Here is a 24,894-nt window from a genome sequence, read left to right as displayed (position 1 = left end):
CTCTCCTTATGAAACACCTTCACAAGTTCTATGCCAAGAAAGATATACCCTGGGCGAACATGATTTGGACCAAGTACTATTTGCGGAAAGTCCCCCATGCTTCCAGTGAAGTTGGATCTTTCTGGTGGAAAGATGTACTCAGGCTAAATACTCTATACAGAGGCATAGCTAAATGTACAATTGGAGATGGTTCCACTATTACCTTTTGGGAAGACTTATGGACTGATGACATACTTGCTTCAAAGTATTCTACCATCTTTTCTTTCACTAAGAACAGAAACATTTCTGTCAAAGAGATCATGGGGGCTGAAGATCTGGATTCACTATTTCACCTGCCTTTATCTATTCCAGCCATGGAGGAGCTGATCTATCTACAATATGACCTAGCGTCCTTCCCCTATAATGCAGATTCCATGGATACTTGGACATTAATTTGGGGTAATCAGGTTTATACAACCTGTCGATATTACCACTCTGTCTATCAGAATTTACAAGCTTCACCAATCTATAGGCTTCTGTGGAAATCCAAATGTACTCCAAGAATCAAGTTCTTTGCTTGGCTCATGCTGGTGGATAGACTTGACACAAAGAGCATGCTCGTCAGAAGACATTTTAATGTGCAACCCAATGCTTTTTGTGTCATGTGCACCTCTGCAACCCAGGAAGATGCTGACCACCTTTTCTTCTCATGTTCCTTTGCCACTGCTTGCTGGAATAAACTCGGAATCAATTGGTCAAATACACTTGGAATATGTGACAGGTTGCTAACTGCTAGGCAATCACATGCACTGCCTTTCTTCTTGGAAATATTCTTCATAGCTTCTTGGGAGCTTTGGAATCTACGAAATGCAAAAAAATTTGACAGTGCCAGCCCGACATTACAACAATGGCTTCATAACTTCAAGCACCAAGCTCATCTCCAACTCTTGAGAGTTAGAGAAATAGATAGGCCCACAATTGCACAATGGATAGATTCAATCATGTAATCTCTGTTTCGTAACTTTATTCTCCTCCCCCCCCCCCCCCAACCCCTGCTCCCCCTGTAAGTATCCCGCAAACTTGTACAGCTTTTATTTAATGCAATTGCTGTGGGGAACTCCCCCACAATTTCAGTCAAAAAAAATAAATAAATGCTACATTTTGTTCTTGCTGTTCTAATGGATATTTTTAGATGAAACTTTTTCTGTATGTTTTAGATATTAAAATAACAGTATGGTAAAAATTTGGAAGCCATCACAGCTCTTTAGCTTTGGTTTTTATTTTATCCATGAATAATAGCACTAATTCAAGATATATAATTTGAGTGCTTGGAAAATTATGAAACTTGCACGTTGCACCAGAGGCAAATCTTGTGTAGTTGAACATGCTAACAAAATTTGAGAATCATTTTCTTTGTAGAACATAAGTTATGAATAACTCACTAAGATCCTAGATCTAGATTGTTTATTTTGCACTGGTCATAATACTGAATTTTGTAGATGAAAGTTGCACATAATCATATACTAGTTCTTTAGTTAATACACAAAAAGTTTGGGATGTTTTACTTAACAATAACTAGCTCAAATAGTTATGCTTATGCTAAGTTAAGAAAATGCAATACTAAATATTTCTTAGGAGAAAAATTCTGATATTTTTACTGAAACTTTTTCATGATCAGAGTAGGCTCTGGTAAAATTTTGAAACACATAAACTCTCTGGAACTCTCTGTATAATGTGATCTTGATAAATGTAGATTTAGTTTAGATAAATTGTTGCTTCTGTAACTTGCATAGGAAAAATATGGAAAATTTACAGTAGATTGTTTATGATCTTAGGAACACTCCGTAAAATTTGAGAACCATAACTTACTTTGATCTATAAAAATGAATCTTGATCCTAGCAGTAGCTGTTTAATTCATTTTTCATGTTTAATCTGTTAGATCAAATGAACTGAAATTTATACAGTAAGCATATAACTCAGGGGTGTACCTTGTGAAAAACTTTCAACATCAGAAACCATGTATAACTCTAGTTATATGTATCACATTGTTCTTCTAGTAATTAGTTAGGAAAAATGAAATTTCTGCATATTGATAAAATGAAGAAACATGAACAACCCACGTTTGCATAATGAGTTTAAGTCAAGTTAATTACTACTCGATAAACGATTGCCCAAGAAAATGTAATTAGGAAACTTCATAATAAAACTTGTGCTACAACTTTATTGTGAATGAAAGAAATATAATTTTGTTTTTGTACCATGTTATAACATGAACACTTTGCATTCATATAGACCGCTAAGACTCTCGTCGACGGAACGAACAAGTTGGTGCCGGAGTCCGAGAACGAACTACATGAAGCTCAAGCTAATCTAACTAAATTGCTGAAGATCTGGACTAATGTTCGGAAGAGCCCAAGGCTAATTTTTGCCTAGGAAGGCAAGCCCCGGTGCATCTAATTCCTATTATTTTCAATTATATGCAATCTATGTTGTAATTTATTTATCTGTACATTTAAGTTTTTAGTAGTTGATTGAAACCATAGATGCATGATCCTAGGTACCCATATTGTGAATACTAGAGGTTAAGCTCGACTAGATGCTCTGCTAATTAGGACCGGTAAAAATCGAGTGGTTTCCTGCCTCTCGCGAGATTATAGGTTTTGATTGGTTTACCACATACTGCAATCATAAGGTTTACGGGCGGGGTCATGGGATGGTATTTATGGTTGAAACCCCGTCGGTTTAGTGAAAATGTACTAAGGCCGCAGTGTGTGGTACAAGTTGTTAAGCGTTTGAACGTACTAACCACATGCCGAGAAATATGGTAATCGGTAAGCAGAGTACCTGATTGGACCGGGGAGTGGACTTTACTTTCACCCTCTTTGAACGAAGTTCTCATGCGGCCAACATGCGGGTGCAGAGTAGCCGCACTCTATAGTCGAGGTGGGTGACCTTAATCCACGAGCCAGAAAGAAAGGGAAAATATTGCGCGGGTGACTTCGCTCTCCATGTGTGTGTTATGTTTGCCTTGCAAGGTTAAAAACTCGATTCGAATCGGCCGCCGCTCACAGTCAATGAGACTGCTTAACACTTCTGCTACATAGAGTAACGAGTGGAAGATGATGATGATAATATAGATTTACTTTGAATGCTTTTTCCAACATGCTTGATTAGCAATAGATGCTTACTTAGAATGGTTAATTGAACTAGAATTATGAAAGCTAAAATCGGAAATTAAGGACTTACTATTAGTTGCTTTTTCGGCAAAACAAACCCCTCCATCTAAAAAGCCTTGCATGTCTAGTTAAGTGGATTAAGTTATATCCGTTGGCGGGTAAGTCTTGCTGAGTATTAGTATACTCAGCCTTACTTGTGGCTTTGTTTCCAGGTGTTATCTTCGGGGTTATGGTTGATGTCATGTACGGGCTTCATCGTGACATATTGCTTCGACGCTAGTCTATCATTTTTATTTTCCGCTGCAATAATGAACTCTGATGATATCTTTTATGATTCAAAAGCATTTTCTGAATTTAAACTCAGTTTGTAATAAATTTATGATGTACTCTGTGATGTAAGAAATGATGAAATGTTGTAATTTCTGGACTCGCCTTCGTGTGAGTTTTATGTAAGCTTTGGGTTTGATCGAAGCGTAGGTGGTTTCATCAGGATTTTACCCGACTGAGCTGCCGGATTACTCCGTTTGAAGTACGTGTTAACTCATATGATCTTTAAGGTGATGGTTAGCGCACTTAAACCAGATTAATTCGGGCGGTTCTGCCACAGAATGACCTGCAAATAAAAAAATCTAGTTGAGACATGTGGTAGCTTTAGCATTAGTTTGTCATATACGGTTACAATCAAAAGAATAGAGATCCCAATATTCAAGGAAGGAGATTAGACAAGGAAATAGACTAACATGCCAGGACTGGTCCTCCCTCGAACAATGGAAGTGAGGCATTCCATCAAACATCTGGTGCGCAGTGTACTTGGCAGGTGCATTTCGTAGCAAGGAACTGTCAACTGCATCTAACCAGGAGCTCATGAACGCAATTGAAGCCATATGTTGAATAGCTAATGGGCGTGAGCCCTCTTGAATGGAGTAGCATGCCTGGAACCCCCGTGCATCGACGAGGCCCTGGTCACCAAGGGAGTGACGGCGGGGTGTCTGGATGGAGGTGGCCGGCACGACGGTGGCACTGCGGCGGCGCTGGGGGTCGACGCTGCAGAGATGGCGTGGCGCCGCGTGGAGCGGTCGCTGCAGTCGGACGATGGGAGGGAGGGGCGGGCAGGCGGGCTCGGCCATGCTAGGTCGGGTTCGGAGTCGACGTTGCCACCGCACCACTGGAGCACGAAGGTCAGCGCTTCCTCCGGCCGTCGGTGTTGGCCAGGTAGGTGACCATCCCGGTCTCCCGGCCGGCACCACGAAGACGTCGCCTTCCTTGACGGAGCAGATCGGGGCGGGGGCTGATTAGGGCGGAGCAGTTTGTGGCGCACGAGGGGGAGGCTGGATCTGGAGAGGCACGACACACGGGGGAGGCCGGAGGCGGGGCAGAGCTCGACCTCGGGCTCCCTCGTGGTGGAGAGGCACTGCTCGCGAGGGGAGGCCGGAGGAGCTCGGAGCTAGAGAGACGCGAAGGAGGTCGGAGCTGGAGCGAGGCGCGGAGGAGGCCGGAGCGCTCGGCACTCGAGCTCGGCGTGGAACCATTGGGGGAGGAGTGGGCGCTCGGCGCTCGAGCTCGGCGTGAAACCGTCGGGGAGGAGGTGGGGATTGGGTGGTCAAGGGGAAAGGGCGACCGAGTGGGCGCGGAGGAAGGGGGGCGGACACACGCAAGGTTCACCAAACCGGTGGGAACCGGTCCGGTTTGACCGGTTACCGGTCAAACCGGTCCGGCCCGGTTCCGGTTTGGTCCGGTACCTAACCGGCCAAAATTCAAAATTTAAATTTAAATTCAAAAAATGAAAAATTCCCAAAAAATTCCTAAAAATACTTCAAGGTGCAATGAATCTAATAGTATCAAATTTTCTCAAAAATTCGTTCATTTAGTATAGTTTGCGGGGATTTAAAGTTAAATCAAAAAAGAAAAAAGAAAAAAATGGGCCGGCCCATTAAAGCCCACCGGTCAAACCGGTCAAACCGGCCGGTAAACCGGTAAAACCGGCCGGTAAACTGGTTGCACGGGAGCTATTGAATTTGAATTTGAATTCAAACCGGTCAAACCGGCCGGTAAACCGGTCAAACCGGTCGGAACCGGTTGCACGGGATTTTTTGAATTTATTTGAATTTGGATTTGAATTCAACCGGTTTCCACCGGTTACCGGTCAAACCGATCCGGTAAACCGATACCGGAGGGCGGCGGTTTGACCGGACCGGTCGGTTCGGTTAACCCTGGACACACGAGGGGGCAGAAACACGCATTTGGCAGAGACACTTTCACTTCGTTCTTTTTAGGTAGTAGGATAGGAGATATACATGCAATTAATTCTACACGTCAAATCCGCAACGTCTAAACCGGACATCTCATGTAAACAACACACCTCCTACTCAAACATTTTTCAAAATTTCTATTCTAACCCTAGCTCACCTACACATGCTCAAATCATGCAAATACACCGATAAAAAGAGGATTTTTTGGGGCATTATCTTCGAGGAAGGGGATCGATTCCCTCTACTTTACCCACCCCAAATCGGCTAATTTGGGGGATAGATCTGGGGCCGCCGTGCCCAACTGCGTGGTCGGGCGTGCTAGAGAAGTGAGTGAGGGGGGGGTGGGGGTGAGGGAGAAGACGCCGAGTACTAATCGGCTTGTTGCGGAATCCCGCGCAGCACGACAAGACCTGTCTGTGCATCAAGGCCGGGCCCAAATGCGCCACGCTAGACAATGGTGTAACGTCCCGCCTCCCCAAGATCAGGCCCGCTTACATCTAGCAGCTTTTCAGGACAAACTACTCTCACAGACCAACACAAGTCTTTTTTGCACACTTTTATCCTCACTCGTGCGCGCCCGGGAGAATTTCTCAGTCAGTCACCCATCCCCAAATGACTCCGGACCAAACACACTTAACATCGATATTCTTTGGACATCGGCTTTCAAAAAAATTATAACTTGTTGATATGAGTATCCTATTAATTCTAGTAAGCCCTAGGTCGGATGTCACAAATGGAGGGAGTATCTTCCATCTAAAAATATTTGCCACTCCAAACCATATTCGAATTAAATTTTAGCCAAACATTTATTAGCATGCCTCGAGCGTCCAACTCCAATTTGAGGTAGAAGTATTTATAAAATTAGCATTTCGTGAGAAAGAGACCTGGCTTTCAAACCCAAGAAGGGTTCTGAAAATTCTCCGACAATATTAACCAGCAGGCTAGATCAGCACATACATAAAATTGCAGATAAATCGAACCTGATAGTATTTACTATTTTTGCAAAGGGTGCTACTTTTTTGTATACAGTCGTCAACATTTTCCATGTAACAATGCTTTACAAGTTACACTTTTTTTTACCACTTTCCAGCGACAAGTCAATCCTGCAACAACTTGCAGGCTTCAGTTACACCCAGATAAATCCTCGTGCCAAATTTACCAGCCTTTTACATCGAGCAAGCCGACAGCAGTCGGCCTCAACAGGCCTCCACATTAGGACCGTCCAGCAGAATCATACAGGCTCGAGAAGCAGTTTGCTGGAAGTATTTTGCCTCATCTTGAATCTGAACAGCTCTAAACTATTGCTCTAACATATAAACATCACCATCGTGCTGCCATGTTGACCACGCTGAACCTTCTCACATCAATCTCTACACTGAGGAAGATTCTCTCATGGGTAAAGAAAAATGACCATTTGAATATTCCATATGCAATTGCTTCTCCATTGTTATGTTAGAAATTTGCCATTTCGAGTCTAAAACAACTGGAAGAATAGACTTGTAGAACCATCACCAAATGACCGAATATCAGCAGGTTTTACCAGTGCTCTACACAAGGGGCAAGTCCGTTCTCGCTCAAACCTAGAAGCAGCATAATAACATGCTATCACTCGTGGATAACCAGTAAGGAGAATTACAGGTATATAATTAATGACAACTAAGCATTGAAAATTCACTACTGGAACTAAGACAAATTTAAGGGCATGTTTATTTCCCTTAAACACCCATGCTTCATCTATACTTGTTTGCAGGCAAGGAGGCATGTTATGCTCCCTTGCACATATAAGTATTTCCTTCCTTGTGAGCCACTAAAAAGGGCATGGCTATGGTATCTTGCTTGGGTGTACCAAAAACTGCTTAGGTGTACCAAAAACTGCGTTGTGAAATTGTTGTATATTCTCTGTTGCATCACCATAGCAATGACCCACTTGCAAGGAAGATATTCTAGATACCAAACTCTAATGCAGTGGTCAATAGTCATACTATTTTCCTTTTGTGACAGATGCCTAATCTTGCATAAAGTTAGATTATTACCATTATATTTTAAATAATACCCTTTCCAAGACTCTAAAGGACACACAAGAACTCAGTAAATATATTCAACTAGATGCCTGACTAAGAACGAAGACACTGCATATGATACAGCAAGCAAGGAAGGTTACCATTCTGAAACACAGTCTTCACAGAAAATATGTTTACAGCGAAGGAGAACAGGCACATGCATCTTCTCCTGGCAGATAGCACACATATCACCAGCAGCAAGTACCTGCATCAAGCCCAGAAATAAGCAGACCCATTAACATTTATAAAAAACCTAAATAACAGATCAAACTCAAAATATTCAAGATTCCAAACCAGATCAAGGATATCTAATATTTTGGGAACCAATACAGAGCCCTTCCTCTATGAATAAATAACAATAATCTAGCAAGGTTCCTCAAGGATAGAAGCGATATTTCCATTTGCACCATTGTGCGAGTTCTTGGTGGTGCAAGTGCCACATCCCATTTTTCTAAATACTGAGGATAATTAACAAACATAGACATTACGGCGACAACATAAGGCTCTATTTCAATAAGAATAGACTAGTGACATGACCTAGAAAGGAGATCTTTTTTTTACCTGTTCTGCAGTGGCATAAGACCCATAATGCACATCTTTACGTGACAGTGCTTTCGCTGCCGCCAAGAATGACTGGACCTGGAAGCCACAATGCCAAGAATAGGAAATATGCTTTCAACTGAGAAAATCATATACAGGTGGAACAAGTGAACAAACTATATTACCTTCTCAACTACTGAAGTCAACTTGAAAGTCAGGTACAGCCCGGTGGTTAAAGATGAGAAGAGACTCCCATATTCCTTATTCAGAAAGAACCGGTACCAAACAGGAGTTGGCAACAAGGCACGATAAAGAAGCAGAATGTACTCCACAAGGGTTAGCATTTGGCCCTAACAAAACAGGAAGAATTGGAGAATCATCAGAAACGATTGACAGAAGGACCAAACAATGTTTTCTGTACAAAAGAATCAAGAGAATGTTCAATATGATCTTGGAATAATAGTTTTTTTTAAATAAAGGAATAATAGTTAATGTTGAAGATATTAACTGCAATGACCATTATCATTCTGCGAAGCTAATCAGTTGTGGAATAGTTCTACCCTATACATATTGTACAACAATGCTCCTATGATGGTAAAGCATGGCATGGCAACCCATCCTCTCCAAACACCTAGCTATATGTCCATTATAGGAGCTACAGATACAGTCATATGGACCATAAAGGTATTGATATGTATAGATACTCAATAATGGACACTAATTTCTGCACATTGTTCACTGGTTGGTATTGCCTTTACAAAGTATAACAATCACTTAGTTATGAAGAGTCATTATGCGAATAGCACTGACCATTTTAACACATTTGTGGAAGTTGAGTTATACATTAACCAACACAAAAGATCAATGATCTATAAACATGACTACGAGAATATAAAAAATGACACTATAACAAAACATAAGAATTTGAGAAAGATGGCCACCTGCCTACGGTAGTTACGACCTCTGCAGTTCTTGTAGTACATAAGTAGCATGCACTTGACAGCCATTGCGGCTTGGCGAACCATTGTATCTGGAGGTATCACAGTTATGCATCAATGCGAATATTGCTATCAAGTATGGTAACCTGATGTGCAGCAAACATGAAGGATCTCTTTAACAAAACAGCAGATATTCTAGTGTAACGGACTGAATTAAAGACAATTTCTCAATCTGTTTTATGCCATTGAAGCATTCCCACTTTTCTAGTATGGCTCTGGGTTGGAAATAATATTAGCTCATGATCAAGCGCTGTGATTTGAATAAAACTTCGAAGGATCGCAAGATTTTACAATGTCTCAGAAGGTGAATGTTAAACAGAAAGAAAGTTGATGACGCACAAAAAGGGCTTCAGTAGAAGAGATCAAATAGTAGTCTTTCTGCTGTACCTTATAGAATCTAATAATCTGGTTAATGAATGAAGAACGAAAATTCAATTACATTAGGGCATGTAAGCACTCAGGCAGTGAAGTAAAAAAGTTCATTTGCATTAAAAGCACTAATTGAACCAAATATATAGTAGATCAATATCTAATCTACGGTGAACTCGAGAAAGCTAACTCTATGTAGCTTAAGGAATATTTAGCTGCAGTACAATTGAGAAACTATATGAGCCAATTCAAATATACCATTGACCATGATGATAAAAATTGCATGCCAGAATGGTGGTATATCTTTTGGAGGAAGCATGAACAAAGGTCTGAGAATATCATCATTCCTGTACCACCAATAGACACCAAACACATGAATCGTGAAGATTACTGTAATCCCAATGAGTAAAGATATCTTTCTCTCGCCCTGTAAAACAAAGCAAGAGTTGGAAATAGTAAGACACTGGCAATAGAAAGGTTTTACATTATCAAATAAATCAGTTTAACAAAAGCACAGCAGTTAGGCAGAGCAACATGAAATGAATTGGTGTAATCATATATAAATTAGGACCAACTGATATAGATTGAATTATGTATTTGCAGTGCTACATTCCAAAATGGACAGCAAAGGTTTAAAGCTGGTACGATGATGTCATGAAAAATTTAGCATTTGACTCTGATTTTATCTTTATACAAATGATTCCTGAAACATCTTCGATGCAGATATATGATTTCATTGCCATTTCAAATGATGAGGTAACAAAAAGGAAAAAGGCCAGGTAAGTAACACATCCCGTTTAAACAATTCAACTAAACTAGGCCAGTAATTTTAAATGTAATGCATCAGTGAACCTTCAAAGCAGTTTGCTTCCTCAGTATATCATTTGACTTGAACATTACAGCAGCAATCCAAATTGTGACAAAGAAACCTGCACGCAAACCAATCCCCCATTAGTCTCTTTAGAAAAGGAAATTGTTTCGGCCTTTCCAGCCACACACAACCAATCCTTCCATTAGTAGGCACTCAGACCGTCCACAACAATCCTTGCCCAAATAAAACAAAATAAGTGATGTAAAGGAGAACCAAAATAGAATTACTGTTTCATATCCGTGCACTATAGTTACAGAAACTATACAACAGCACACTCCCCCAAATAAGAGACTAAAATAATTGAAAAGCTAAATAAAATGGTCCATTTTAGGCTATTGAAAGTAAAAGAAACGTTGGCCAATAACATGAAAGATATGATGCTATAACGCTCAATTCACACTCAAATGAAGCAACACATAAAGGTAATAACACTTTATGCCCATAATTTTTGCCATACTGACATGTGCATTAGGCATTCCCATGTAACATGAGCAGCCATCCTGGCTTCCCCACACACTGATGGGGATCTGAACTGTCTGGATGTTGGCAGTTATGAACCATTTTCTGCTGGCTTGGTGCTACTATTTGTTCTATTTTAACTAGAGTTAGATTAGTGCATTCACTGTAGACATTTGAATTGCTTCCTACCATAATGAAATGGCAGAGCACCTGCCACAGTTTTCACAGAAGAAAGATGACCCATAACTCATTAGCTTGTTGCAACAGCCTCCCCTAACAGGCAAATTCAATGCCTGGAAAGATGCACACATCTGAATTATATTGCAAAGCTATAAAGATATGAGCATATACAAGGAATTCTTAATTCCTAATATGGTAAATGTGGATGTGCTCCTTCAAGCCAACACTTCAGACAAGCAGAGCTCCACCAAATAGAGCAGGAGAATCAACAAATGCTAACTATACAGGAGCCTGATTCCAGAAAGTGCAATTAAGCCTAGCACAGTTAACTTTCAATGCCAAGCTTTTTTTTACACCTGTCTACTGGGTACAGTTGTAGCATCAAATCATGTGCAACGCACACACTGACCCTAAACACTCACACCCCATGCACACATCCAGACTTACAACTACAAAAGCAACGAAGATCGCTCCTAGTGAGATAGACGAAACCAACCTAGGCTTCACAGAAGACGGGTACGTCGTAGTCCCATTTTGACACCAAACACGAGAAGCCACGAAATTATTAATGGGAGCAAGCACCAGTAAGGGACACGAGTTTGATTTGAACCTGGATTTGAACCTGCACCTGCTGCTTGGTCACTGCCTTAGCTAGCCACTCGAGCCTCAGCTCGGTTCTCATTTCAACATGAAGCTGTAGTGCTTTTCCAAATTGGATTAATCATTATTAAATGAGGTCAAAGACCACCATAACAAACTACAAAATCTAACTGGCATTAGGAACCCAAACAACATCTGAAGCTGTGAACATAACAGACACAAAATCCACAACCACAGAATAGAATATTGAAACCACGTCATACAAAATAGAAGACATGCCCTACCATGGTAAAGAAACAGAGTAGGACAGGCTAACTTCAAACATTAACACACGTGAACTAAGCAGTTGTAAGCCCCAAACCATATCCTTACATCCACTTCAGAATTCACAACAGAAGGTAGCACAGCCTAATAACAAAGTTCTTGTGGACCAACAAATAAGGCCCTGTTTAGTTCCCACCCCATAAACTCCGTAAACGCAAAAAAAACATCACATCGAATGTTTCGACACATGCATGGAGTACTAAATGAAGTCTATTTACAAAACTTTTTGCATGGATGGGCTGTAAATCGCGAGACGAATCTAATGAGCCTACTTAATCCATGATTTGCAACAGTGATGCTACAGTACCATCCTTTAATTATTAATTAATCATGGATTAATTAGCATGATTAGATTCGTCTCGCGATTTACAACCCATTTGTGCAAAAAGTTTTGTAAATAGACTTCATTTAGTACTTCAAATTAGCAAGATTCCATCGCAAAATTTTTTTGCAAAACATCTAAACACGGCCTAAATTCCTGGATTGTTTAACAACAGCCTTATCACTTGGTAACAACAAACTGTAATCGTCACAACATTAAGGTCACACAAAGTGTACAGTATTCCAGTAGGCTTACATGAAACATCTTTAGGAAACGAGACAAATGTGAAACAAACCTTGGAGATGCTGCCGAATGAAGACGACGAGCAGGAGCAGCGAGAACGGCAATATCTGCTCGATCCACCGCGCCACGTGGTGCACGTCGTACCGCTGGTACGCGCGGTCCCCGCCCCCGTTCCCCGATGCGCCCCCACCGCCGTTAGCCTCCGCGTCCACAGCGTCTGCTCCCCTCCCGGCGGCGGACGCCTGGTCAACCTCCGAGCCGGTTGTCGCCTCGATCGTGTCCTCGGACGAGGTTCCCGCGGCCGCCCCGCCCGCGGCCTCCGAGTCGCCCGGACCGCCCTGGATCCGGATCGAGACCTCCCCGTCTCCGGTGGCCGCGGAGGAGAGGAGACCGTCGACTTCGGACGCCGACGACGGCGAAGAGGGCGCCGCGGACGGGTGGTGCGGCTCCTGCGGGGTGGGGCTGGAAGGGACGACGCCGGAGTACTCGAGGAGCGCCGCGAGGGGGGCGTGGAGGAGGCTGGAAGCGGAGAAGTTGAGGCCGTAGCGGCGAAGCCCGGAGGGTGCGGCGCCAGCGCCCGGTCCGTTGCCCCTGCGATCTGCCCTCGCCGGCGAGTCCATCACCGGTGAGAGCGGCGACGGCGAAACCCTATTTGCCGGCGGCGCACGCGGAGGCGGGCACGACGCGGACACCTCTAGAATGGGAGATTTTCGGGAGATCCCCTTTGCCTTGGCTTGGGTTGGTCTGCTTTGTCTTCTTGGTTTTCGTTCGGCGTCTGTTTGTTCACCGTTGCCGTGACGACGGTGGCCGTTAGGCCAGGTTTTGGCGAGAAAATTGGACTTTTGCCTAGTAGTAGTGGAGATGCACGTGCGTCAGGTACGTATTTAAAGAATAATTATTTAAAATATTACATGTTTAAAATAACTATATTATATTTAAAAATAATATGAGATTCAAAATTGATGTAACAAAAGCAAAGTTGGATCCAAAATTGATTCACACTCACTAAAATTTTAAAAAGAATATATATAGGACTAATCCCATAATAGACATGTCAGAGATCAAGATAAAATAGGTATGTTTACACGCGTACACCTTACATTTATTCAATCAAAGTGCATTAGCCTACCTTCCACACACTTTCAATGGTTCAACAGGAAGAACAATAATAACAAAAGAAAAAAATTTAACTTATGCATATGACTGCCTCCTCTGTCAATTGGGAATGAAAATTAGCCTCCCTATAGGAATAGCTCCAAGATCCCGCAGATCTCCTCACACCTATCATTGCTTTAAAATTACTGAAGGCGAAGATCACATATTCAACTGAGCAGCTTCTTTGACAGCAAGGTTACAATTTCAACAACAACATTTGCTTTATCTGAATTATTGCGTACAACACACGCTGTGATTATTTTGGTCATTACAACTTAGCATAGCAGGTGCCCAGCAGTATCATCTTTTATAGTTAGCTAAGTGAAAAAAATATGGTCAGTTTCTTCCTCTTCCTATCTTCAATCCTTTGACCTTATTTGTTTCTAGTGTTACTAAAAAATGAGCAGATCAAGCAGCTCATTCTTTGGCAGGACTTCTCTACCACTTCCCACCTTACCATTATAATCCATAAACCCTTGAAGATATATTGCCTGACCTGAGAAGTCAGTATATCTAGCACAAATATTTGTAGAGTCCTATGCAATGGAAACAAACAACCCTAATAATTCAATAAAATATCTAGGGAGCATTATATGGTAGCATGGAGCAAGCAGCACCTATTACCCTCTTAGGCGAACTATTTTTCCATGTCATGTTTTGATTTCCAAACAAAATTAAAACAATATATATACAACCAAATAGCGAGATATTTCCCTCTCATGACTGATGACATGGACTGCATATGCCAGTGATCAAAAGAACTTGAGCCCCTCACTTCAATAAATCTACCAGAAATCTGTACTTTCTAAGTCACTTCCCAGCGTGTTGAATGCGGCCTTCTGTTCCTTGGACGCCGATATCATCTGTTCCTTTGTAACCGCCACTATCGATGTGGACCTAAACACCATAATATCATATCAACATTAGAAGAAAAATAACCTAAGCATCACCAATCCAAAATAATGTACAAGATAGTAACCACGCATGCCTTTCCAATCCAAATGCAAGAAGTTTCAGTTCTTTTTACCATTCTGCAATATCTTCCTGAAAGCTTTTTTAGGACAATTGTGTGATGAACTTTACATGCTTTCATGCACTGAATGTGCAAAATTATAGTTCACCAAGTGTTAGGTGGAGAAGAAACAAGTGTAAATTCTAATCTAATACTTGGAAAAGAAAAAAAAATCATTGTCATCCATTCAATTCACTTTTGTATATATTTCTACCCATCACCAAGATTCAAATGTGCCATGTACTTAAACAAAATTACAAACTCATCACTCATGGTAGCATAGAGACACCAGAGTCAACAATGAGCACCAGGTAAGTAATTGAAGCATTTCATCAAATATGTAGATAGCATGTCACCTAAGGTGTGGGAATGTCACCATTATAGTTGGCATATTATAAATAGCAGGAGTTCCAAACATTCAAAAGGAACTATGTGCTAGCTATAGGGAAATACTGATGATAACAGAAGTGCAGAAATTTTGCACTCTGTTTTCTCAGCCACAATTGGAAGTTAAAATTTGCTTGAGTGATTAAACTATTCTTGCAAGGCATGCATCATCTATTTTTTATAATTAAATATTGATTGGAGTGATTAACAAATATTACCTTGTGAGTTAGCTGAGCTTGCTCTTCATTTTACATAATACATGATGTTGCTGACGCAACATGATTTTAGCTGAAAATAAAAGATGTTCAGAGTGCAAAAAAGTAGCTCTAAAATTCTTAAATTGTTAAACTGCTGAGAAGCCTCACACAGTTCTAGCATTATTCTCCCCCACATTCACAAGCCTAGCAGTGTCCCTTGGACTATGAAGAATTTTTCTTGGATGGTCGTTAGAACTGACTAAAAAACATCCTCTTATGCACATATCTATGTGCATCTGGATAAAAATCCACCTTCTAGTGCCCGTGCGGCTTGAAAAGACATTAGTGTTACGGGAACATCCTATTTGTCATTCTTACATAAAAAATACTATAATTATTTTCATCCATACATCGTAGTATATATCTGATAGAGATGTGGATATCACTTGTATATACTATGACAACTTCACCTGCACCAACATAATTGCTAGATTTACAGTTTGTACAACATCCTAGGGCTAAACCATTATGGGTGAAATGAGCAACTAAAGCGTACTGAAAACCTTCCCCCGCTAAGATGCTTGAAAATCCTTGGTGAGACCAGCTCGTGACCATGCACCAGGACTCCAGGAGGTGGTAGATGCATGTCAGTATTGAAATTCCGTTGTTCAGATGATATTCGTCATGCCAGCTGGTGTCGTTACATCAAAAATTCGCATGTCGTTGTCCAAGTAATATGTGAACTCTGCTAGGGCAGCCATCTTGGCTGCATGAGTCAATTGGGTCCCACCAGGTGTCTCATCATACCATCCAAACACCCGACAATCTTTTGGAGCTGTGGACTTTGTCGAATGCCATGCATGTCATGCACCAGTAGTGGTCAGTTATGTGCATAGGCTAAATTCATACTGAAACCAAATGAAACTAATATTGTGGAGTTAAATGATGCTCAGTAAACAGAAAATACAAGGCTGGAACATCCTACTACTTCCAGTGGACCATATATTTATAAATGATTTAAAAGGAATACAAAAGAAACAGATAAACTAATAACAATGTAAACAATAACCAAGCACATAGCATGTTACCACTGCGAGTTCTATAGAAGGCGTTTATCAAAAAGTCTTACCTTGGAGACATGCTCAAGGCCATCTTAAGCTTCATCTCCACGAACACACTGCTACCCTGTATAGCAAAGCACTGGCTAGGCTCCCCGAAGCTCAGCTGAATCATCTTCTGCGGGTAAGCATTACCTTCCCCAGCCCCACTCAAGGTACAACCATGTTTAGGCACATAGTGGCATAGGATTCATTGGATATCTTGAACACCATTTAAGCAGTATAAGTTGAGTTCTGTGAGAGCATCTTGCAATGTATCTTGACACATATTTCCAACCAGCAAATAGCCCGTAGCTCGGCACCTTCTGAGAACCTGTCGCAAAAACAGCTTTAAATTTGCAACAGAACAGAATTCTAAAATCATCATCATCATCATCATGGCAAGGTACACGAAAAGAGTGCAATCAGTTATGTAAAGTGCAGTTCGTATGCTGCATCTATTTTCTTTGACGAGTTATGCTGCATTGATTCATATTATAGAATAAAAGTTAAAAAGGCTTGTAACTTTGCTCTCAAGAGCAAGGATAAGATAATAACATTTGGTCACGTGCACGTGGAATGCAATAATATGGGCTGAGGTACGATTCTGATCTCTAAATTAAATTGATGCAAGCTTAGGACTGTTTAACATCATTGGATCGCTGCAATTGTTCTCAGAATAATAATGCCTTGTACCAACTGAACATTACACAAGTACCAAGCCCTAATAGACTTCAATCTAGGGTGTGTTTAGATCCCCAAACTCCTCCAAACTTTTCAAACTTTCCATCACATCGAAATCACATCGAAACATTAAATATAGCAAATGACCCATGTATGGAGTACTAAATGTAGGTAAATAAAAAAACTAATTGCATAGTTTTGATGTACGTTGCGAGACGAATCTTTTGAGCCTAGTTAGGTCATGGTAGGACAATATTTACCACAAACAAACGAAAAGTGCTACAGTGTGCTACAGTGTCCGATGTGCTCTTTTCTATCCGTTTTTTCGCGGATCTAAATACACCCCTAGTGGCACTGCCAGTGGAACGCGTAAGTGGTAGTACTTCAGTTCACAATCACATCGAAGTTAAAGAGCGAGACATATATGGCAGCGTTTGGTTAGGATTTCATGAAAAAAATTTCACCTTTGACCACTAATTTGGAGTATTAAATAAAGTCTAATTACAAAATCACATTCACAACCCCGTGTAAATCGCGAGACGAATCTAATGAGGCATTTGACCGCATGATTAGAAGATGGTTACTGTAGCATCACTGTAGAAAATCATTAATTAATTACCGTCATTAGATTTGTTTCGAAAAGTTACATCCGTCCCTGAAAAGATTTTGTATATAGACTACATTTAGTACTCAATGCAGAAGTTTATCTTTTTGTGAAATCTTGATTTGACGTTTTACCAAACACTCCCATAGATGGACATTTGATTTGGCGAACCTGGAGTCAGTGAGAGGGATCCAGCACCAGTACACCGTCATGTCGCCCCAGATGATGCACACCGCCCTCGCCGACAGCATGCAGCACTTGGCGCCGGTCTCCCTGTCCAACCACGTGCTCTGCACGCCACCACAACAGATCCATCCATCTACTGAGAACCTTGACCGCACCGGACTACTGGACGTAAACAGAAGCGAAGATCCCCCGTCCCCATACCACAAGGCCGTCGGTGAGGAGGACGGGGCTGTCGTTGAGGCGCATGAACAACGCCTTCTTGGATGGCGGCGGCGCGGGGGAGAGCTCCCCGCCGCTCGGAGGTCACGCGGCACGAAGCGGGCCCATATGGTGTCGGAGTCGGCCGCGGGGCGGAAGGCCGGCGAGACCGGGGTGGCACGGCAGGCGTCCCGCGGTGCGGGGCGATCGACACCGCGAGGAGGTCCTCCGGGAGGCGCGCGATCTCGTAGAGGGGGGGTGCCGCCGCCGCCGTAGGTTCCTCCGCCCGCTTTCGATCGATTCGATTCGGGGGAGCACTGGAGAGGATCCAAGATGGGAAGGGCGGACGCGGAAGAGGAATGAGCGAGGGGAACATGGGACGGGCGGCGTAATTTCTATATAACATTGCGCCGGAGTTTTGGAGGAGAAGGTTACCCACGTCGTCTCGAAATCATATGGCCATTTGATATCGATCCTCCAAGTACAACTAGCGGTGCTGTGGCATTGATGACCTCCGCGCGCCTCCTCCTGCAGCAGTTGCAGCACGCTACTATTATTTCTCCGTTTCACATTCTCCGTCACCTTCAAGTCATCTATTCACACGTATCTTCTTCTTCCTCATTTTCTCCCGTTCACACATTGTCGCGAGCCCAGTATCTTCCGAGAAGCTTCCGTTGCTTTTTCCTTTTTTTCTCTCTCTGCTTAACTCCGGCTGGTTCTCCGCATTTCACTTCCCCCTCCCCCTCCTCCACCCTGCACGGCCGCCGCGGTCCCGCCAGTCCCGTCCCGCGTCGCCGCCGCCGCCCCGCCCCGCCCCGCCCCGCCGCCGCCGCGGCGGATAGAGGGGCGGCGACGTTGCGGAGCACAGTGAGGGGAGACGGTGGCAGAGCTCCCCCTCCCTCCTCCCTGCTCCCTCCCTCGGTGGCCATGGCGGATCCCACCCAGCCGGCAGACGCGTGCCGCGGCGGCGTCTGCTCCCTCTCCCCTCCCCGCCGGTCGACCCGCGACATGGCGGCGGCCCTTCCTTCCTCCGCCGCTCGCCCCATCCCGCGAGGCCGCAGAGGAGGAGCGGGGCGCGACACGACGACGACGGGCTGCGGCGCGGCCATGGAGCTCGCGGCCTAGGCGCGGCGCTGCGGCAGAGGGCGCGTGCGGGCGTGGGGTGCGGCGACACTCCCCTGCTCGGTGCGGGCGTGGGGTGCGGCGGCCCCTTCCCTGCTCGGCGCGGGCATGGGGTGCAACGGCCCCTCCCCTCCCCCTCGAGGCGCCCCCTTGCTGTGCCTCCCTGCCGCGCCCCCTCGCCACGAGACGGAGTGGCTGTGACGGCGAGGCGTCGCGTGGCGGGACGACGCGCACGCGAGGCCGCCACGCGGAGGGACGGTGCCAGGCCAGCCGCGGCGAGGCGGAACGGCGGCGGCGCATGTGCGGGAGGGGGCGTCTGCAACACTAGGACAGAGGCGTGGAGCGGCGGAGGCTGGTCGAGCTCGAGCTCCGTCGAGTCGGGGAGATGGACGCCCCCTTCCCCTCCCTCGCTGGAGCCCCTGCTCCTTGCCTTGCGGCGGCGGGCTGACGGGCCTGCACGAGTGTAGGATCAAGAACACCGACTAGAGGGGGGGTAAATAGGCGGTTTAAAATCTTAAACCAATAATACTAGAGAAATTTAATTAGTAACAAAGGAAAGCCCTATGTCATGCTACTACTATCTTTAGATGGGTTTGCAACCTAGGGTGACAAGCAACAAATCAAGCTCTAGTAAAGTAAATTGCTCAAAGTATAAACAAGAAATAAAGTGAGCAAGAGAAGTAACCAAGCTTGACACAAGAATTTATCCCGTGGTGTCGATGACTTGCCGGTCACCCCTAATCCACGTTGAGGTGGATTCCAAGAATCAACCGCTCCTCTATCAAGAACCTCTTGATCTTGAGCCGGCTTGAATCAAGGAACCGCTCCACACATCGATTCCACTAGAGTTGCTCTTCACCACTCCGGTGAGGTGAGCACAAACCTCTCACAACCGAATTCGGGGCTCCTCAACACTCTCCTTGGAGGAGCTCCACGAAATCCTCTTCTCCAAGCCGTCTAGGGAGCGGCAACTCCCAAGAGTAACAAGTTGATGACGCTTGCTTGAAGTTTCCCTAATGCCACAAAGCTCAAACTCTTGATGCAATGCACTAGGAAGATCTCACACTCTCAAGAATGCAATCTCTAAGCAAGTGTGTGTGAGAGAGGGATGCCTTAGCTCTATGATGTCAAGAATGCTGTCCAAATGACCAAGAGAGGCACCCAAAGGGCGGGCAATGGGTATATATAGACACCCCTTCAAAAACTAGCCGTTACACTCTTTTCTGCGAAGTCGCGGACCGTCCGCGTTTCAAAAACCGGACTGTCCGCCGTTATAAACCAGTGAGTCAGAGTGCATTTAATGCGTGTCAGAACTAGCTGTTAAGCCCCGGTGGACTGTCCGCTCCCCAGTGGCGGACCGTCCGCAGTTATGAGATCTGACTTACCAGAGACAAACAAGTTCTCTGGTACAAAAACGAATTAGCCTGTGGACCGTCCGCGCCCCAAGGGCGGACCGTCCGCAGTTCACTTTAACAGCCCAAACTAGATAAACAACCTCTCCGGTACAAAACTGAGATTAGCCGGCGGACCGTCCGCGCCCCATGGGCGGACTGTCCGCCATTCAACTTTGAAGCCCACCAGAGAGACACCCTCTCTGGTACAAATCTGAGAAGTAGTGGCGGACCGTCCGCCCACTTGGGCCGTACTGTCCGCCAGCCCACCAGAGCCTCTGCAAGCTCTCTGGAACGAACGCGGACTGTCCGCCCCTCTGGTGCGGACTGTCCGCCGTTACTCAGTCAGCTCTCAAACTTAGTCTTTTTCAAATCTTTTCAAAATGTCGTTAGCCCTCATGCATGCAACTAGACATTTTGAGCAAAATGGCACTAAAGACCCGTCAAGCATGAGTACACAATCCCTCTTGATAGTACGGCTATCTATCCAACAAATCCGGTCACTTTTCATCCACTAAACGCCTTGTGACCGGTAAAATACAAAAGCCCTATTTTATACCTTTGCCTTGAGCCCGAGCTTTGCTCATCATCTCCAAAACTCCATTCGTTCACAACCAAATCTCTTTCACCCGTGGATCGACCTATACTCATTATCTCAAATGAAATCGTTAATCCACAAACTGTTGTCATTAATTGCCAAAACTCGAATTAGGGGCCTAGATGCTTTCAATCTCCCCCTTTTTGGTAATTGATGACAACACTAAATTTTGGAGTGATAAAAGTGTTCAAGTCAACTTTATACACTAGGCATAAGGTGGACTTGGAATTGAACTTTGGAAGAACTTACTCATTTTCTTGAAAATTTCAGAATATGGTATGAATAAATTCACCAAGTTCGATGAGTAGAGAGAACTCCCCCTTGATATGTGCATATAAATTTTCATGAATACCAAGTACACATATATATATTTGAAACTTTTGACGGAGTTTTCCCTACAAGTAGAAATCGAGGCATACAAGATACAATATATATATGATATGAATTTTAGCATGGTTAGCACAACCTCACAACCATAAGATGAACATAAATAGATAAGAGTAGCACACACTAACACAGTTCATCACACATTACAAACCAAATGTTCAAATCCAAACACAAGTCTCAAATCGAGTTCATGCAAGACACACATCATGAACATGTAATGCAAAGTTCAACACAAATAAGCACGAGTAGCAAGCGGAAGCCGAAAACAAATGATCTCCATGAGAAGTCCATGAGCTCCCCCTAGATCCAAGCACTCCAAAGCTCCTTCTCCCCCTTTGGCATCAATTGCCAAGAAAGTCAATCCATCGGCGGCGGAGGAGGCGGTGGTGGCTAGAACGTCTGGTGCGGGTATAACTATGGAGGCGGTACTGGAGCCAGAAATACTGAGTAGAAGTGGTCAGAAAATCCGGTGAAGGCTGTGCTGAAGGTATTAAAGCGCTGCTCTAGCTGCTCCTGTCTCTGCTCAAGCTGCTCAAACTGCTCAGAAGAGGGCAAATCCTCAAAACGTGAGTCAAGAGCTGCTATATCTGAATGTAAACTCTCCTGAAACCCCTGCATCTGAGCCATCATGGGCTGGAGCATCTGCTGCTGCATGTTCTGAAAGTTGAGGTTCATCTGATTCTGCATCTGACTAGCCAACCCCGCAATCTGAGAGGACTTGCTCTCCTGCATGGATGCAAAGTATGGGTCAAAGTAGCCAGCTGGAGGGGCCCACTGCTGCTGTGCAGGAGGATACGGTGGTGGCATGGCATGCTGAGCTGCAGCTGCTCCCATGTGAGCATCATCATCACTATCATCATCATTCCCCTATGCATCAGCATCCATATCATTTCCAGGGAAAGGAGTCAGAGGCCTCAAAAGAAAAGCATTGTCATTCTTGAATGGCCTGAAAGGTGTGTGCTTGCATTCACATAACCCTCTGAAGCTAGACTTAACCTTGATGATGGACATAATGTATGGAGCAAAATATAGGTTCATCTCCATGTTAAGCCTCAAATCTGCAAGCTGATCCATGATAAGAGCAATGACATTTATTCTATTTCCGTTCATGATATGAGATATCACATTCCAATAGTGCCCTCTAATCTTGTCCTTGTTGCCACTCTTAGGCATGAATGTGACTCTGACAATCTTATTGATTACTGCGGGATGATGCCTCAGACCCTGAGTGCCCCCAAATGTTCTAGCAATTCCAAGATGTGCAGGCTCATAGAACATGGGGGTAGTCATTCTCATCTAGAGGGTTTTCTAACACAACATTCATACTTTGCTCACTATTGATGAAATTATAATCCAATTGATTTGCCTCAGCAAACTGTGCAAATGTAGCATAATATGTTCTCTTGCCAGTTGTCCACCTAAAAGTTTCCTCAACCATGTTGATCTCTAGAGTGGCATAGAACTGACGTATCACAGTTTCATTCCAATCACACCTATGTTGCAGAAAGTTTGCTAACCCCATTTGCTGAAATCTATCTACTAGATCAGACATGACTTGTTGTTGTCTCATATAGCCTAGGTCAATGGTCTGATGTTTGAATACATTCTTCTTAACTAGATGACCAAAGTAAACATCTTTTTGTACCTCAGTTTTGAAGAAGAGAATGTTGGTGTCACGAGGCAAGCTGAATTGATCCACTGCTCTTGCATTTGCATAGCTTTCTGCAGTCCACTGTCGACTAGGTAGATCTAGCCCCGTCAAATCTGTAACATCATCATCAACCCCCTCAGTCTCTTCCTCTGAAGACTCATCACCTGCATCTCCTACTGAAGAAGCTGCAGCCATCTCACTGACATTTGGAGCATAGTCCACATCATCGGAGTCATCACTGTCTCTTTGTCTTTTGGAAGTCATTGCCTTCTTGATTTTAGAAGCAGTGGCCTTAATGATCTTCCGGGGTGGCCTGAGATCAAGATTTAACCATAAGAACAATTACTAAAGCAATAGAACCAATCCATAATGATATAAGTCAGTTCAGCATTGATCTGAAAAAATCTGACACTGGCAGACCGTCCGCACTTCTGAACGCGGACCGTCCGCGGTTCATGAACTACCACGGCGGACCGTCCGCGTCCAGCAGGTGGACTGTCCGCGACCCATCTGTTCTGCGAAGGAACACAAAATTGCCCTCAACTTTGATTCACCCATATTTTGAGTTTCGATTCAAATCCACCAACCAAACTTTAACTATAGCATCTCCTCATCACTAGGAACAAGATCCCCCAAGTATTTTCATGAAGCCATGGTCCAAAAACAGATCGGAACATCTAACCCTAACTCTTTCCAATAAAGAAAACCAAGAACAAGAGTTAGGGATTCGTCAAAATACCGGGAGGACATGATGCACAAACTTGAGAAGAGTCCGGGGATGTTCTCGGACCGTCCGGGAACCACGCCAAAAAGCCTTGACCTTGTCGTCTCCCCCACGTGCTTGAGAGAGAAAGAGAGAGAGACTTTTTGATGTTGTGTGCGGTTTGGTGGAGGGGAGTGAGAGGGACATCCATTATAAGTCAAGTCTGGCCGACCCCACCATTCTGTCCAGTCGCGGACTGTCCGCGGTATCCTGGCGGACCGTCCGCCATTGAATCTTTACACTGACACCCGACTAAAACTGCCTCTGGCGAATTCTGCCCAGCACAGGCGGACCGTCTGCAGTACCAAATTTCAGACAGTCCAGAAATTTGCCATCTTTCTCAATTCCAACCTCAATTTGGGATCATTGCTCATATAAAAATCCAAAAATCTCATATCTTGCATGAAAACCTTCAAACGACTCATATGAGCAACTTACAACAAAAATTCAAAAATAAATCGAGTAAAATCATGAAAACTCATAAATGGCTCAAAAATACCTCAAAATTCAGAAAAAAGAAACAAAGAGTGCATGAAAGAACCATATGCCACATGTGCTAGTTTTCAAGCCACATTTGAGAAGTCAATGATATTTAACTCATTTCTTAACTTGCAAAACCGAGATTCATCCAAAGGCTTGGTAAATATATCGGCTAATTGATCATCCGTGCCAATACCATCAATCTTGATATCACCCTTGTTCACATGATCTCTAAGAAAATGATGGCGGATATCAATATGCTTGGTTCTTGAATGTTGAACCGGATTAGAAGCAATCTTCACGGCACTTTCATTATCACACAACAAGAGAATTTCATCAAATTTCACACCATAATCGAGAAGAGTTTGCTTCATCCATAACAATTGTGCACAACAACTTCCGGCCGAGATATATTCCGCTTCGGTGGTTGAAAGAGCCACGGAATTTTGCTTCTTTGATGACCATGATACAAGAGATCTTCCAAGAAATTGACAACCACCGGAGGTGCTTTTCCTATCAACCTTGCACCCCGCATAATTCGAATCCAAGAATCCAACCAAATCAAAATGAGCACCCTTGGGATACCATAAACCAATATTAGGAGAATATTT

The 24,894-nt window shown here is 43.8% G+C and overlaps 1 protein-coding gene and 1 pseudogene across 1 annotated transcript; both read right to left on the bottom strand.

Moving 5' to 3' along the window:
* Positions 1 to 6,368: 6,368 nt before the first annotated feature.
* Positions 6,369 to 13,148, bottom strand: LOC120699164 (E3 ubiquitin-protein ligase RNFT1-like). Its single transcript, XM_039983049.1, has 8 exons — positions 12,424 to 13,148; positions 10,225 to 10,301; positions 9,631 to 9,799; positions 8,947 to 9,035; positions 8,191 to 8,355; positions 8,027 to 8,104; positions 7,567 to 7,670; positions 6,369 to 6,985 (listed from the first exon to the last, which is right to left on the bottom strand). The coding sequence occupies exons 1-8, from the start codon at positions 12,989 to 12,991 to the stop codon at positions 6,880 to 6,882; spliced, it is 1,356 nt and encodes a 451-aa protein (XP_039838983.1). The 5' UTR covers positions 12,992 to 13,148; the 3' UTR covers positions 6,369 to 6,879.
* A 284-nt stretch (positions 13,149 to 13,432) lies between these two features.
* On the bottom strand, positions 13,433 to 18,267 carry LOC120700905 (annotated as a pseudogene).
* Between the last annotated feature and the right edge of the window lie 6,627 nt (positions 18,268 to 24,894).

The sequence above is a fragment of the Panicum virgatum genome, chromosome 3K (assembly GCF_016808335.1).
Source record: "Panicum virgatum strain AP13 chromosome 3K, P.virgatum_v5, whole genome shotgun sequence".
NCBI classification, from domain to species: domain Eukaryota; kingdom Viridiplantae; phylum Streptophyta; class Magnoliopsida; order Poales; family Poaceae; genus Panicum; species Panicum virgatum.
The sequence above is the reverse complement of the archived record's forward strand: the minus strand, read 5'-3'. Positions and strand labels throughout refer to the sequence as shown.